Genomic DNA, 13,494 nt, shown 5'->3' with positions numbered 1-13,494 from the left:
TGGATAATAGATTAGCAATCTCACTAGAAAGTACTGCTGACAGAGAATTGATGTATTTTTTCTTGACCCCTACCATTAATGTCTTAGACTTAAGCATGTAACTATGAGGAGGAAACTAGGAGAAAAAGATGGGACATAACTGTTAAGGAATTTTTCAGATTTTACTATTTATGATTGGAATTACTTCATTTTTAGCTCAGGCTTTCCCATCTATTGCCATTAAATCTAGTTTTCTAAAACAGTGAATTGCATTTCACTTGCAGTGGATGAGTCTTCTCCCATAACCACTGAAAAGAAGAGAAATTAATGAGGAGAGTAGAGCTTAACAAAAACAATGAGATAACGTGAATGAAATCAGGTTTTTTGCTTGTTCAGGAGATTTTTGCTGGTATAAAATGAGTAAAAAGATAATAATGCATCCAGGAGAGTGACGCAAGCTGCAGGAGCAAATGGCAAGTCAAGAAAGATCAGGACATTAAAGTAGAACAGAACTAATTCATTAAAAAATATTTTTGTTAATTAAAAAACAAAATGCTTAATATTGACTTTGAGAGTACAATTTTTAACATAAACACCTCAAGTTCTCCTTGAAGCTACAGGGGTAGAATTTCACCGCCTATTATTGTAAGTAAATTACCAATTGGTTTCCATTCCCATAATTTATTTCTCCTGATTAATACTTTCTGTTACTTTTTAATTATGGACTGAACTTCCAGGCACTTTCAGCTGAAGCTGTAGTTTGCTTCATGTGAACCTGATATTATCTCAGAAACTATTTTTTCAAGTACACAATTTTAAAAGGATGTTGCATAGGTCAGCAGTGTTTTTTTAGGACTAAGTTATGTTGCTAATTCCAGCCTAATGATTACTGATTTTTTTTCCCCTTGGGTAAGGGATATTAAGTTTATTACACTATGTAGACCATGCAAGTCTTCCTGTCAGTTGTTTCAAGCTACGTATGTTCTTCATGTAATGTCGTGAATATCAAAACACATAAGAAGCATGGGCAAACTATGGAAATGCATTTTATTGCATTACAGATAATACCTAGCACTCCCTCTATTGCCAGGAATATATTTCTTGAAGTTTAAACTAGAGGATAAGTTAACGGTCATATGCAACTTAGCCACACAGAACTGGTAAGTGTGTTGTATTAGCTAAGGTGGATTTGATAGTCTTTTATTTCCTTAATCTTTTTAGCTTTTAAACTATATCAAGACAACTTACTATCCAACAGTCAGTAATGTTTAGGAGTTCAGAAATATTTCCCTTCTATAATCCAGTCACGAGATGCAGAACTAACCTGTTTCAGAAGTACTGTTGCCTTGATGAAACACTGCTGTTTCACACTAGCTGCTGTAATAAGCAGGCATCTGTAGCTGTTAATCCCAGCTTAATGCTTAGGAAGTGGGATCTGGGTGAGAAAAAAGGAATCTACTTATGCTGCTTTCTAGAACTTTGCTGTAGGTCTTCATAAATAAAACCTCTACTTTGTGGCAAGAGAATGGAAGGTACAAGATTTAAAAACGATTATGTCCTTTCCTGGTTTTAGTTAGCTTCATGGCCTTCAACCAAACCCTGAGTTTAACCTTGCAGTTGGAGGTAGCATTACATGTTATGACAGCCTTTAACCTAGCAATAATGAAAGGTTTACAGCCATACCTGTGATTTTAACAGTTGTTTAAATTTTCACACTAAGCATTTAAAGCAGTATAGCCATAACTTTCAGATATTTTATATTTCACTGTATTCATATAGAATGGCATCACCAATACTTACAGTTTGAGGTTGTCCCCATTTTCTTCAGGGGTAAGGGAGGGAATGCTGAAACTTCATATTCCTTAATATACGTATGAGATAAAAATCCATAAAGAAAAAAGAGATGCATAAGGTAGTCTTACCCACTTCAACATTCCCTCCAAATTATAGAGCTAATAATTAAGCGCAGTTGAGGTTGGAGATTCCTAGGAAGCTTTTCTGTCCATAAAGATCATACTCCTTGTATAGTATGTAGTCTTTCAGGCAGTTTGGCAGTGGAAGGAAGGTCATGAAGACAGGACAACGGAGACGCAACCGACCCATGCATTCCCGTATCTTCAGACGACAAAGGTGCTTTAGAGAGCGAGGATTTGCTAGAAATAAGAAGGTGAGATTGGTAAATTATTTATTCATTTCTGTGCAGTTATTTGTCTACACCTTTCAAAAACTTTGCTCCAGATTTTGCCATATGTTCTTTCTGTGAATTGATGGATAAAATCAATGTGATGATGACTGGATCTGTCAGGATCTAGCCTTTTTACCTCAGCCCATGCCTCTCTCAGATATATTTACAAGCATTGTCAGCTAAAGCAACAGGCTGTGTTTCTGTCAAGTTAGCTAAATGTATGGTAATGGAGTACACGTAGTCTAAGTCAGGTAAACGTACTTTAACCCTAAATAGCTGAATAGTTGCTCAATGTTCTCTGCCAACCTGAAGAAGCTACTAAAAGTAGAATTTTGACTTACTGCTTTTTAATCTGTGTACAAATGAAAAAGACAGAGTTAATCTAGACTGGAATTCCAATCGCTCAGTTAAAGACAGTAATTTATTAGTTATTCCATCACTTTGAGATGGGGGTAAGAGCTTTTCTCCACTTGAAGAGGATTGTGTTGTCTACCTTGTAATTGAAGTTCCCCAGTACTCCACATGAACTGCGCAGTCTGTCAGACTTCTGAAAGAGACTTAATTTAAATGCTACACAGACTGAGTTTGTTGCAGAGATATCTTATTGTCAAAAACATAGTTTTTGGCCTAACAAGGGTCAAGAATAAATAAAAATAATGCCAGCAACAAAGGTCCCAATCCCAGAACAACTTGTGTGTCATTTCACATCTAAATATCAGATACTTACTTAAAATTGAATTGATGTCTGCCCAGAGTTCCTGTTCTTTGAGAACTGCTTCTAGCTTCCAGCAGATGTTAACGTGGTCGACATAATCTAACATTACTCTCACCACTTTCCCAGAAAGATGCTTCAGCCACGACAAGGTTATCACTTCACAGAACTGAGGGGAAAAAAACGTTTAATAAGAAAACATTCAATATTCCTGTAAATGACTTCCCCCTTTGCAGGACAAGAACAATTGTTTAACTTAAGCAGAATGCTAGGAAGAGCAAGTGTTCAGTCTGTTAGAGGAGCTTTAGAGGTTGTCACAGCTTGTGTTAAGCCTCACTAGTATAGTCTGAAAATCTGAGAGACTTGTTCTGTACTAGATCCAAAAATGAATTTAAACAGCTGCATAATTCATAACTAAGTGATTAAACAGAAGTGCTACCATTCCCTAGGAGAAATGCCAAACCCTCAGTTGGGAATTTAAACTTATGGACAGTGCTGGTGCTGGAGGAGACCTGTGTCCCTACATGCTGAAGAGGAAATCTGCCAGCCTGGTATATGATGCACCCCTTTATCTCGGGAGCAGAGGGGCAGGCGCTGATCTCTTCTCTCTGGTGACCAGAGATAGGACCTGAGGGAAGAGTCTAATTGCAACAGAGGATGGATTCAGGTTGAATAGCAGGAAAAGGGTGGTTGGGCACTGGAACAAGATCCACAGGGCATGGCCCCAAGCCTGCCAGAGTTCAAGAAGTGACAATGCTCTCAGACACATGGCCTGATTTTTTGGTGGTGCTTTAGGGACCCAGGAGCTGGATTCGATGGACCCTTGTGGGTCCCTTTCAGCTCAGGGTATTCTATGATTTTATGATCTTCAGGTTAAATAAAGATTTATTACATTCAAATTGACTTTACAAAAAAATACAGTAACTCTGATGGGTGTCTCTAAGAACCTGTTTAGGTCAATCCAGGTTTGTTAATTTTTGCTCAGTGTTTATCATGCCAGATTAAGGGGGTTCCTACAACAGGCTTCCATTATTAGTGACGTGATACAAGACAACCCAGCCAGCCAGCCTGCAAGTCCCTGCTTTCACAGCATGGACAATACCGCCCTGGAGAGCAAATTCTGTACTTATCAACAGCATATCATTAGCTGTATTTTCACAGTTCTATAACATTGTTTATGATAGATGTTGCCATGAGGCAACATCCATGACAGTAAACTATCTAATTTTAAAACCTTTGTGTGTAAACTGCCTTACTGTTCCAACATTTCCTTTTCAGACAGATCACATTCTTAAGTACGTTTTCACATAGTTGTATGAAGGATACTGGCAGTAAAACACCAACATATGAAGCCACGTTATACACTTACCATTGTGTCTTTGATAACAGTAGAAGTCCATCCATCAGTCACGTACTGCGAATGGGAAGTGTTTCCTCGAGGGCAGTCAAAGCAACGGTGCACATCATAGCCATAGTTCATCAGCATTCTCAACATGACTTCATCTTTCAGAGCATACTGTAGAGCTGATGGGAAATGTGTTGTATTCACTCTGCAGAAGTAATTGACATTAGCCCCATGCCGAAGCAGTAGATTCATCAACTCATAGTTGCCCATTCTCAAGGCTATTTGCAGACAGTTGATGGGATCTTGGTTTGGCAAGGCTCCAGCATTCAGCAGCAGCTGTGCTGAACAGATATCCCCATTTGAAACAGCAAAGTATAACGCTGATTTCCGGCGGTCATCATAGCCTTTGCGAATTCTTTGATCCAACATAAAATTGGCATCAAACCCAGATTTGAGAAGAAACTCAAGGCACTGAGGATGAGCTCCTGCTGCTGCTGAGTGAATCGGACTTATTCCACTTTCTTTAATGGCATCAAAATTAGTAACTGGAACTAAACTCTTTAAGGCACTGAAGAAGATAAAAAAAGAGAGAGAATCTTGGAATCTGAAGCACACTGGTTCACCTACCTCAATCTTTGTGTTCCTGGGCTTCAAAATTTATCCCGACTGTATTCAATGTCTTAATTAAGAAATCAGTACCATGGCATGCTGTACCTCTGCATTAACTTTAGTTGCTAAGAATTTAATAGTTAGCCAGCAATGGATACTATGACTTTACACCAGCTTCTCACAAAATTGTATACTATTACTCATGGACAGCCCCAGTCCTTGCTAGAAGAATACTTGTTCCATCTCAAATAAAAGCTTTCTGTGAATGTTGAGAGTAATATGGCTAGAATTTTTTTCTACAAAACTACAGATTCACCACCTGCTTCGAATATGGCAGAATTACCAAAACTGATATTTTTGATGTCATTTTTAGTTGGTTTTTGAGTATATTAACTTACAGAAAGTGTCCTCTATATGCAGCTCTGTGGATTGGCAAATGACCTGAGTGTTTTGGTACATTGGCATCAGCCCCATATTCTAGCAAAAGGCTCAGGGAATCGGGATTTCCTCCTCCTGCTGCTTCAAATAATACAGAAGAACAGTCCATTGCCTGTGAAAGAACATCAGCACCTGAAAAGAAGCATCGAGGATTTTCACAGTATTCATTGTAAATTTTCAGCAGTAATTAGGATCTCCAACCCTTCTCCTCCAGTGACAAGATATTGTGAATTCTATTCTTCACCACATAAAACCATTATGTCCTAAGTTTCTATGTTGAATCCTTGATTTTAAAAGTGATTATGTAATCTGGAAACAGGAAGGTCCAAATTACTTTGAACTCTATAACACAATAAGATTTGATAGGAGAGCACTAGGCAAGCAAGAGGCTTAGTTCTTATTCATAAAAATAATTGTTTTTTTGGCTTACACACAATGAATTTCTGCTCTCCTTTACAAAGACCTAACAGATATAACAGGAAATGTAAGAGAATCCAGTATCAAAACAGGTCATACAATCTAGTCCAGTGCTGCTGAGCATCACATATAAATTCCCACCACAAAAGTCTGTCAGGCTTTCCCTCAGGTTAGCTGTCTACCTGAGAAAACAATATTGCATATTAAATAAAAATTACAACTACGCACTAAAACACTAATGGATGGCTTGAATATTACAAAAAGTGTAGTCTCTATTAGACGTTAACTAAATCACAACAATCCTTGGGGCACAGATAGCATTGTATTTGCTTTAGTAATGAAAGTTACTTTTGCTGTTAACTCTAAAGGCATGTCTTACAATGACTGGTTATAATCCAATCACAGAGCTTTGCAAAGACCAATAAAATATGTGTAACTATGATAACTATTTTAGATGTAGAAAAGTAATCTCTCAAAATATATATTGTATATTTTTTTCTGTTATCATCACAGACTGTATAATCAATAACATAACAAACCTTTTATTTCCTTTCACTTCTGTAAGTGAAAGCGGATTCACTTTGTTCCATTTGGACTTTAAACATTTCATGTAACGTGTAGCTTACAATTTCTACTCACTGGAACAACAGTGAGCCTATGTTAGTAAATGAATCTACTGCATTTTAAAACAGGTCCACTGATCAGCTGAGGTTGGAAAAGACCTCTGGAGACTGTCCAGTCCAACCCTGTGCTCAAGCAATGTCAACTACAGCAGATTGTCCAGGTCCGTGCTTAGCTTTAAGGATTTCCAAGCATTTCCTAGGTTTCAGTTGTCCATTGCCTCCTGTTCTTAATGGGCACCACAGAGAAGAAGCTGGGTTTGTCTTTTTTACAACCTCCCCTCAGATATTTATGACACTGTCAAGATTCCTCTGCCCTGAGCCTTCATTTCCCATAACATCCTGTATAATCAGGTCTCACCTTTTTGCAATAAGAGTTCCATGATTTCTGTGTGTCCAGCTTGTGCAGCCAGTGCAAGAGGTGTGAGCCCATATCCGCTGCGAGGGTCAGGATCTGCTCCAGAACGAAGCAGAAGCTTCACCAGATCCTTTCTGCCTAGTCTGGCTGCTTCATGCAAAGCAGTCCTCTTGTGGACACACTGCAAATTTACTTTTGCGCCAGAATTTATCAACAAGGTGGCAATCTCATACGAATTGTATTTAATTGCTGTAAGATTTAAAAAAAAAAAAAAAAAGCCATTAGCCAGACTATTAGCCCACACTGTTGGCTATGGCTTCTGTTAGGTGGCAGCCCAGGAATGCTCAAACAGTTCCCACACTGCTATTTATACAAGAAGCAATGTCACTATTTAAACTGCAAGAAATGCCAAGCTACACTGAAAGGTTTAATTTTTTTCACCACGTTTGTTCTTCATTTCCAGGATAAAAAACTACACAAAGGAATAATTTTACAGTAATCTCTTTTCCTCTCTCTACTCATCTGTTGTGTTTGCTCTTGTAATAGAATGCAAGGTTTCCTGCCACTAGATGGAGATCATTTATATGGGCTTACTGGAGTCAGAAGCCAGCCTGCTATAGTTAAATTTCACAGGCAGTTACCATAATGCAAAAAAGTTTACAATGACTCTGCCATATACCTTCTCATCTTAATAAGCCTCAGCTGTCAAGACAGCAAGGATCTTTTAAGAGTGATTTGCATTGGTTCCAGAAAATGGAATTAATAGGCAACACCTTCCTCTCTTTGATCTTCCTGGCTGTGCAGGACTGAATAGTGTGCCATAGCTTCCTGAAACAGCATTGACAGCACACTGTAACCCGTGATATTCCATTATCTGTAACCTGCATGGCTGCTTTAGGTAAATCTCATACATCCCCTTCTTGGGAGATGATGCACTTTAGTAAAGTGCACTTTAAAGTATCTAGGAATATTCTGCATCTTTTCTAAATGGGTAGACTGAGAGATAGAAAATAGGTCACCTGGAGCTCCTTGCACTAGCTCAGACATTGGGGAAATACTTCTAGCCTCTCCCAGCTCTGTGCTTCCCACACTCCAATAGACCAATAAGGACAATAATTAATAAATAATGCTAAAAACCTTGTAGAGACAGTTCCTAACTTGGAATGTAGGCTCTGTAAGCTCATTTAAAGCCTTAGATCTTCTAAGAAAAACAATCAAACACATTAAGTACTGAGATTAACATTTTTTGCTCCTTACAGCAAAATATTTTAGATGCTACACAAGTCAAAGAAAGCAAACTGCAACCTAAAACATGTAACTATAATCTCACTTAGTTCCCTCATTTCTTCCCCCCAAACAAGATATTCACCTACAACTAAAGGAGAATCTCCCTCTTCATTCTTAACATTGGGATTGCAGCCATTGAACAGGAGAAAGCGGACGTTTTCTACAAAGCAATTTCTTACTGCCACCAAGAGAGGTGTTTCCCCTTTTAGTGTGGTCTGTTCCCACGTAGCAGCACAGGAGGCTGAAATACAGAAAAGCAGAACACGTCTGAAGCTGAATCCTTCAACAGACCTGGCTTTGTAATACTTTTTAGTGGAAAACCAGGAGGACTCCATACCTTTGAATGTTATTTCAAGGATGTTCATATTTAGCTGTGATGCAGCTTCATGCACAGGAAGCCAGCCTTGCTGATCTGCCTCCTCAAAAGCAGAACTATGGCTCACCAGCTTCTTCAGGACCTCTTCTTGGCCTGTGATATTTTGAGACAGACGCATATTTGATTACTCATCATAAAACAAAATTAATGCAACTAATATATTGAGTGCTATTTATCCCTGTGTATCAAGAATAAAAAAAATATTTTTAGAAAGCAATTTTTAATCTAGGGGTTGTTTACATGAAAAACCGCACTTAAATTAGCTGATCAAACACATAAAATGTAGGCATTGCTCAACAATGCAGTACCAAAGTGATTCCTAGGGCATAGGCTTAGTGCAGTGTATTTGTACTTAACTGTCCGAATTGCTGCAATTATCATTCCACGTTCTTTACTGGCAACAAACTGGAAACTGCATAAACACAATAAAAATAAAGTGCTATAATTAATGAGAAGTTCAGGATATAATTATACCTTAACTTAACATACTCAAGACTAGAACACGTTATATTTCTTTGAGTTACGTAGGTTTTGTTAGACTTTAACACATTTAAATGCATTTTTGTTGGTCTGCCTGTGCAACTAGAAATATTAGGTTTGCACCCAAAGACCACACCAACCTATTTTTTGTATCACATCCTAATCTACTTTAGTGAAGCCTTGTACTCATCAAGATACTAGATGAAACATCACCTGACAGCTTCATACATTCCATATTTTTGAGGAAACACGTTTACTTTTCCAGGGAGAACTCGGAACAAGTGGTTTCCAGTATCCATGACACAAGGCCAGGCACATAACAATGCCAATAAAACACAAAAAACAGAAGTAATAACTCATTACCTTTCATCCCTTTCATCCTCTGTTGCACTGGCACTTGTTTCATTTTTATGCATATCTTGTAAGCTTTCTTGAATAGCTTGCTGAGTAGGGATTTCATCATCAGAATTATCATCAGATATATATATAGCATTATACATGGCCAATCAGCACAACTTGGATCACCTTTTTGTAGGAAAACTCTGCTTTTTAACTGGACACAGATGTTAAGTCTTCAGGTTATGTCTGGAGGAATAGAAACAGCAATTGTTTTTAAACAATCAAGAGAAACAAAGCATTGCCTAAAATAAATGAATCAGAACTCCTCAAGCTACCGTCTTCTCCCAGGTATTTAGGTTGGAACACTGCAAAGAGAACTGTTCTACTCTAGAACAGAATAAAGGTCTTCTAAGTCCAATAGCATGTGCTAGCTTTTATCTCTATTCCACAGACTGCACATACAGAACAGGTACTTCATCTGGCATTACTACTAGGAAGAATAAAAATAAGTAAAATACAATTTTCAGATAGTTTAAATACTCCTTCCCTCTTAAATCTTTCAGAAACTCAAATACCACAATCATGCTCTGATGCTTCCTTAGTAGGAAAGCAGATCTGCAATAAAATTTGGGATGTTTTTTGTTTTGTTCACAGAGGGCCTGGTAGTGAAAAGTAGCTGAAAGACACGAGATTTGTTAGTAATACCTTTTGGTCAACGTGTTTCAACAAAGATATCATTAGAGCCATATCTTGTAGTCAGGAAAAAATATTGCAAATTTGTGCTAACATTGTGTACTTCAGTCTTTCAACTGAAACAACATCATACTCCATGGCTGAAAAAAAGAGCAAACTTACCACCTTATGTACATAAACTGCAGCTATTTGGCAGAGAGAAACCTACAAGTGTGCATTCTTTGTTAATGCATACCTGTACTTGCCTAACAGTTGTAAGGGATACATACAAAAATATTGTAACAATATAAATTCAAATATATGCAAAAATCAAAAAAACACTGGTGTAATCACAATGGAGTTAATAATAGATAGCTTAAGAACATCACCACAGTTAAAAGAAAATGAAAATGTTTACCAAATTGAGAGGATTCAATTAAGAATGTTTTTAGGAATCTTTTAAGATTATAATACAAACAATGTAGCACAGAAATCTAATTTATACTATAGAAGTCTAAATGTTCAAATAAAAAAATATTAGAAAATCTTTACACTCAAATCAGTTAAATATCATTAAATATTATGTGTGTAGATGTATACTTTTTTATATGCATAATCTGTAGCAATATTCGTTTGTATATTTGGCTATGTTACTATAGATTAAAATCAAAGATGTTCTGTTAGACTCTAACCTTTCATCCATTTTACCTCATCAAAACTTGCACTTCTGTCTTTCAAGAGAGTTGACCTGAAAACAAAACAAAACACTAAAAATACAGGGCAAAATAAAATAAAATGAGCAAATAAAACTGAAGGTAAATAAATAAATGAGAAAATGAATAAGCACAGCAAAATGAAGAAATGTCAATACAACACTTGGAATAATTCTGGAAATGTCTTAAAGTTGAACAGCAGTAATTCACAGCAAACCTGCATCGTTTCATTTGTTATGTGATCCACCTAATGTGTGATTGCAAGGCCTTACTCTGTAATTGAATATGTATCAAGGAAGAGAAATTTAGTAAGAAAACATGCATACAAGTATCTATTAGCATTCAATTACACCTACAGTAGTACAATGTGAACATAAACACTTTTTTAAAAAGTACTAATTTTCCTAGGAATTGAGAAAATGCAGTTTTTCCTCACCTTGTGGAAGACTTCACACTTTGAAGAAGTGATTATTAAGTTGAAAGCAATATTTGCAGGATAGAAACTGATCTCAGTGGAGTTTGTGTCTGTTAATAGCTCACTATAAATAACCTATCATAAGATACTCTGGGACTTTCTCCACGTTTCTTTCATACAGGTTAGTTACATTTCATAACCTGACCTGACAAATGGTGTCAGCAAAAGAAGAAATTTGAAGTTCTGTTTATTTACAAAATACTCTTGTTTAAGTTTTCGGAATGAGAAGCTGAGAACTGCAAGTAGTAAGTACTACCTTACAGAGAGAAAAAAATCATTAGTACTTCACAAAGGTTCACTACAGATACTGGCAGGAGCTTGTTTAAAAATGGGTAAGATGACACATGAAGAAAATAATACAAGCAATAAAAGTAAGTATAAACTATTAAACAAAATAAAGAGATGACCCTAATAAAATTACTATGCACTTCTGATTGCCTATTCACAATTTACATATAAATATTAATAGAAACAGAAAAGCAAACAAAAGATAATATAGAGTCTGTACAAGGAAAAGGAGTTTTTTTCAGAAAGAAACATCCCAAACCTCTTCTACATGTAACACAGAGTAAGCAATGAAATGAAAAACAAAGTTGTCTATTTATAACAGTGACGGTAGGCTGGAGTGAGACTTTTCTGTGCTTAATTCACTCACTCTATTTTGTGGAGGGATCCTTGCAAAGAAATAATGATAGCTGTGTCTGAATGCAAGGTGGAAATAGCTCTCCTCTGCTAAAGAACTAAGGTAGAATGCTTTACTAATTATCTTTTATTTATTTTAATTTTTTTTAAGAAAACCAAAGTACAGAATCATTGAAGGAATTAAAACTGGACTGCCTCTCTGGAGCAACAAAGCAGCAGAAATAACATTTTATGGCAGGCAGTCATAAGGGAGGATTTGATCATTTCTGCTTAACAGAAACTGTTTGGAAAAGTAAAAATAAATAAATAAATAAATAAATCCAAATTAAGTCCTGAAAGATGAATTTGCTGAGCAAGGAAGAGACTTGGTAGTGCCTATTACAGACTGAAATCCCCAAACTTACTATGTATTGGGTTTCCGCTCACACAATTCAACACTCCTAATGCTTCAAGTTTATTAATTGTACTATTTCTCACAGAAAGTGCACACACTTTGTTTTTTGGTTAAGATATATTTAGTGATATTTTAGTAATGCATAAAATGTACGTTTACACATTAATAATGTTTCCAAAGGCTAAAAGCCTAACCATACCTTTTACAGATTGTAAAGGTGCTAATAATAACACATACTTATTTAAGGCAAAATACTGAGGATTAGAAAACACATGCCCTCTTTTAAGATTAAAAAAAAAGTCTCTAAGTTTCTGTTATACAGCATGCTCCCCTTCTGTAAGCAAACAAAAGAAAGGTATCTTTTGACATTTGTATCTGAACTGGTCAAAGTTAGTCATCCAGTTGGCAGAGCAATGCAACACCTCGCTTGATCCAGTGTTGGACTGGTTTATCTGTGTTAAGCGTCAGAGCAATGACAAAGTTAGTGGAGTGTCCAGTAGTAGATAAGACTCCTTTACGCTCACTTGTCTTGTAGAGAGGGCAGACATACGCATTAGATTTCTTTATATCCGATTTTGCAGCTTTAAAAAAAAAAAAAAAGAAGGAATATAACCTCCACATTAAGTACTAATCTAAATATCACATACTTATAGTAACATTCTTAAAGCTAAATTAAAAATAGCAATATTGCTTTGTGAGCAACACAATATCTGTTTTTACGGAATTTATGCTTTTCTGCAATTCTACAAAATTTGTAATAATTCAAAAACACATTCAAATCTGAATAGTTGCATAATTAAAGCATTTTGCATTCTGCTTTCACGTTAGGATTAACATTTAGACACAAGCTTTTAGAATCTCCCTAAGAATTATGGTCCAGCAGCCACAGAGCCTAACTGCAATTCAAATCACTGGAGATTCAACAATCCTCTTAGAACTAGATGGTTCACATGCAACTTGCACAATGTTTAAAATTAAGCAAGCCTGAGAACAGATTCACCCAATGCCAAAAGAAGGCATAGACAGAAAAAGTAGAAACCTGGTGTGACTGCATATTAGCTAATTATATCTAAGTTGCAACAACTGCAATATAAAGTCTTGCTTAAGTGAATAAATGAAAATCAGCTATTTACTGTTCTTAATCAAAGAAAAGAGTCATAGAAAATATTTCACTAATATCACAGAAAACTAGGAGCAGATAAAAATAATCTGAGCAAACCTTGCTAAATCACGTGAGGTAAAACAGTAAATCTCTGTAGGTCAATTCAAAATTCTCCTCAACTTGAGTAAGCCAGGAATTCAAACACCATGTGCTTTTCCTACCAAAATTATCTTTTGGTTGAGAAACAGATCAGGTTAATCTAAACAATCCATTGGTCAAATTAATAATTACGAACACCTGTGAAGAGGGGGACAGGCCTACAGCTCAGATGAAATGAGACTGTGGTTGCCA

General features: G+C 36.4%; 2 protein-coding genes and 1 long non-coding RNA gene across 6 annotated transcripts in view; 1 reads left to right on the top strand and 2 right to left on the bottom strand.

Moving 5' to 3' along the window:
- The window catches only part of LOC311442268, a 28,592-nt gene extending 20,417 nt beyond the window's left edge, over positions 1-8,175 (top strand). The window contains exons 3-6 of the long non-coding RNA XR_014696540.1: positions 2,008-2,146; positions 6,378-6,469; positions 7,923-7,977; positions 8,083-8,175. This is a non-coding gene — a long non-coding RNA (uncharacterized lncRNA). The remainder of the gene's footprint in view (positions 1-2,007; positions 2,147-6,377; positions 6,470-7,922; positions 7,978-8,082) is intronic.
- LOC311442266 (dynein axonemal heavy chain 12-like) lies at positions 1,013-13,378 on the bottom strand. 4 transcript variants are annotated; one of them, XM_084531250.1, is made up of 11 exons: positions 13,261-13,378; positions 10,526-10,565; positions 9,170-9,391; positions 8,679-8,738; positions 8,288-8,419; positions 8,033-8,191; positions 6,667-6,912; positions 5,229-5,400; positions 4,246-4,789; positions 2,892-3,045; positions 1,013-2,132 (listed from the first exon to the last, which is right to left on the bottom strand). In XM_084531250.1, exons 5-11 carry the CDS (start codon positions 8,313-8,315, stop codon positions 1,939-1,941), a joined length of 1,497 nt encoding a protein of 498 aa, XP_084387376.1. In that variant the 5' UTR covers positions 8,316-8,419; positions 8,679-8,738; positions 9,170-9,391; positions 10,526-10,565; positions 13,261-13,378; the 3' UTR covers positions 1,013-1,938. The 4 variants fall into 4 exon arrangements, with proteins under 4 accessions (XP_084387376.1, XP_084387374.1, XP_084387375.1 ...); XM_084531248.1 differs by having other exon boundaries at positions 8,288-8,423; positions 8,687-8,738; positions 13,261-13,356; XM_084531249.1 differs by having other exon boundaries at positions 10,510-10,565; positions 13,261-13,341.
- Positions 9,306-13,494, bottom strand: part of DNAH12 (dynein axonemal heavy chain 12) — a 68,797-nt gene continuing 64,608 nt past the window's right edge. The window contains exons 74-76 of the mRNA XM_084531247.1: positions 10,967-12,622; positions 10,510-10,565; positions 9,306-9,391 (exon numbers count right to left, since the gene is read on the bottom strand). Of these exons, the coding sequence (XP_084387373.1) occupies positions 12,432-12,622 (191 nt within the window). The 3' untranslated portion in view covers positions 9,306-9,391; positions 10,510-10,565; positions 10,967-12,431. The remainder of the gene's footprint in view (positions 9,392-10,509; positions 10,566-10,966; positions 12,623-13,494) is intronic.

This window comes from Aythya ferina, assembly GCF_964211825.1.
Source record: "Aythya ferina genome assembly, chromosome: 10".
NCBI classification, from domain to species: domain Eukaryota; kingdom Metazoa; phylum Chordata; class Aves; order Anseriformes; family Anatidae; genus Aythya; species Aythya ferina.
Note: the sequence above shows the minus strand (reverse complement) of the source record. Positions and strands in the feature narration are given on the sequence as shown.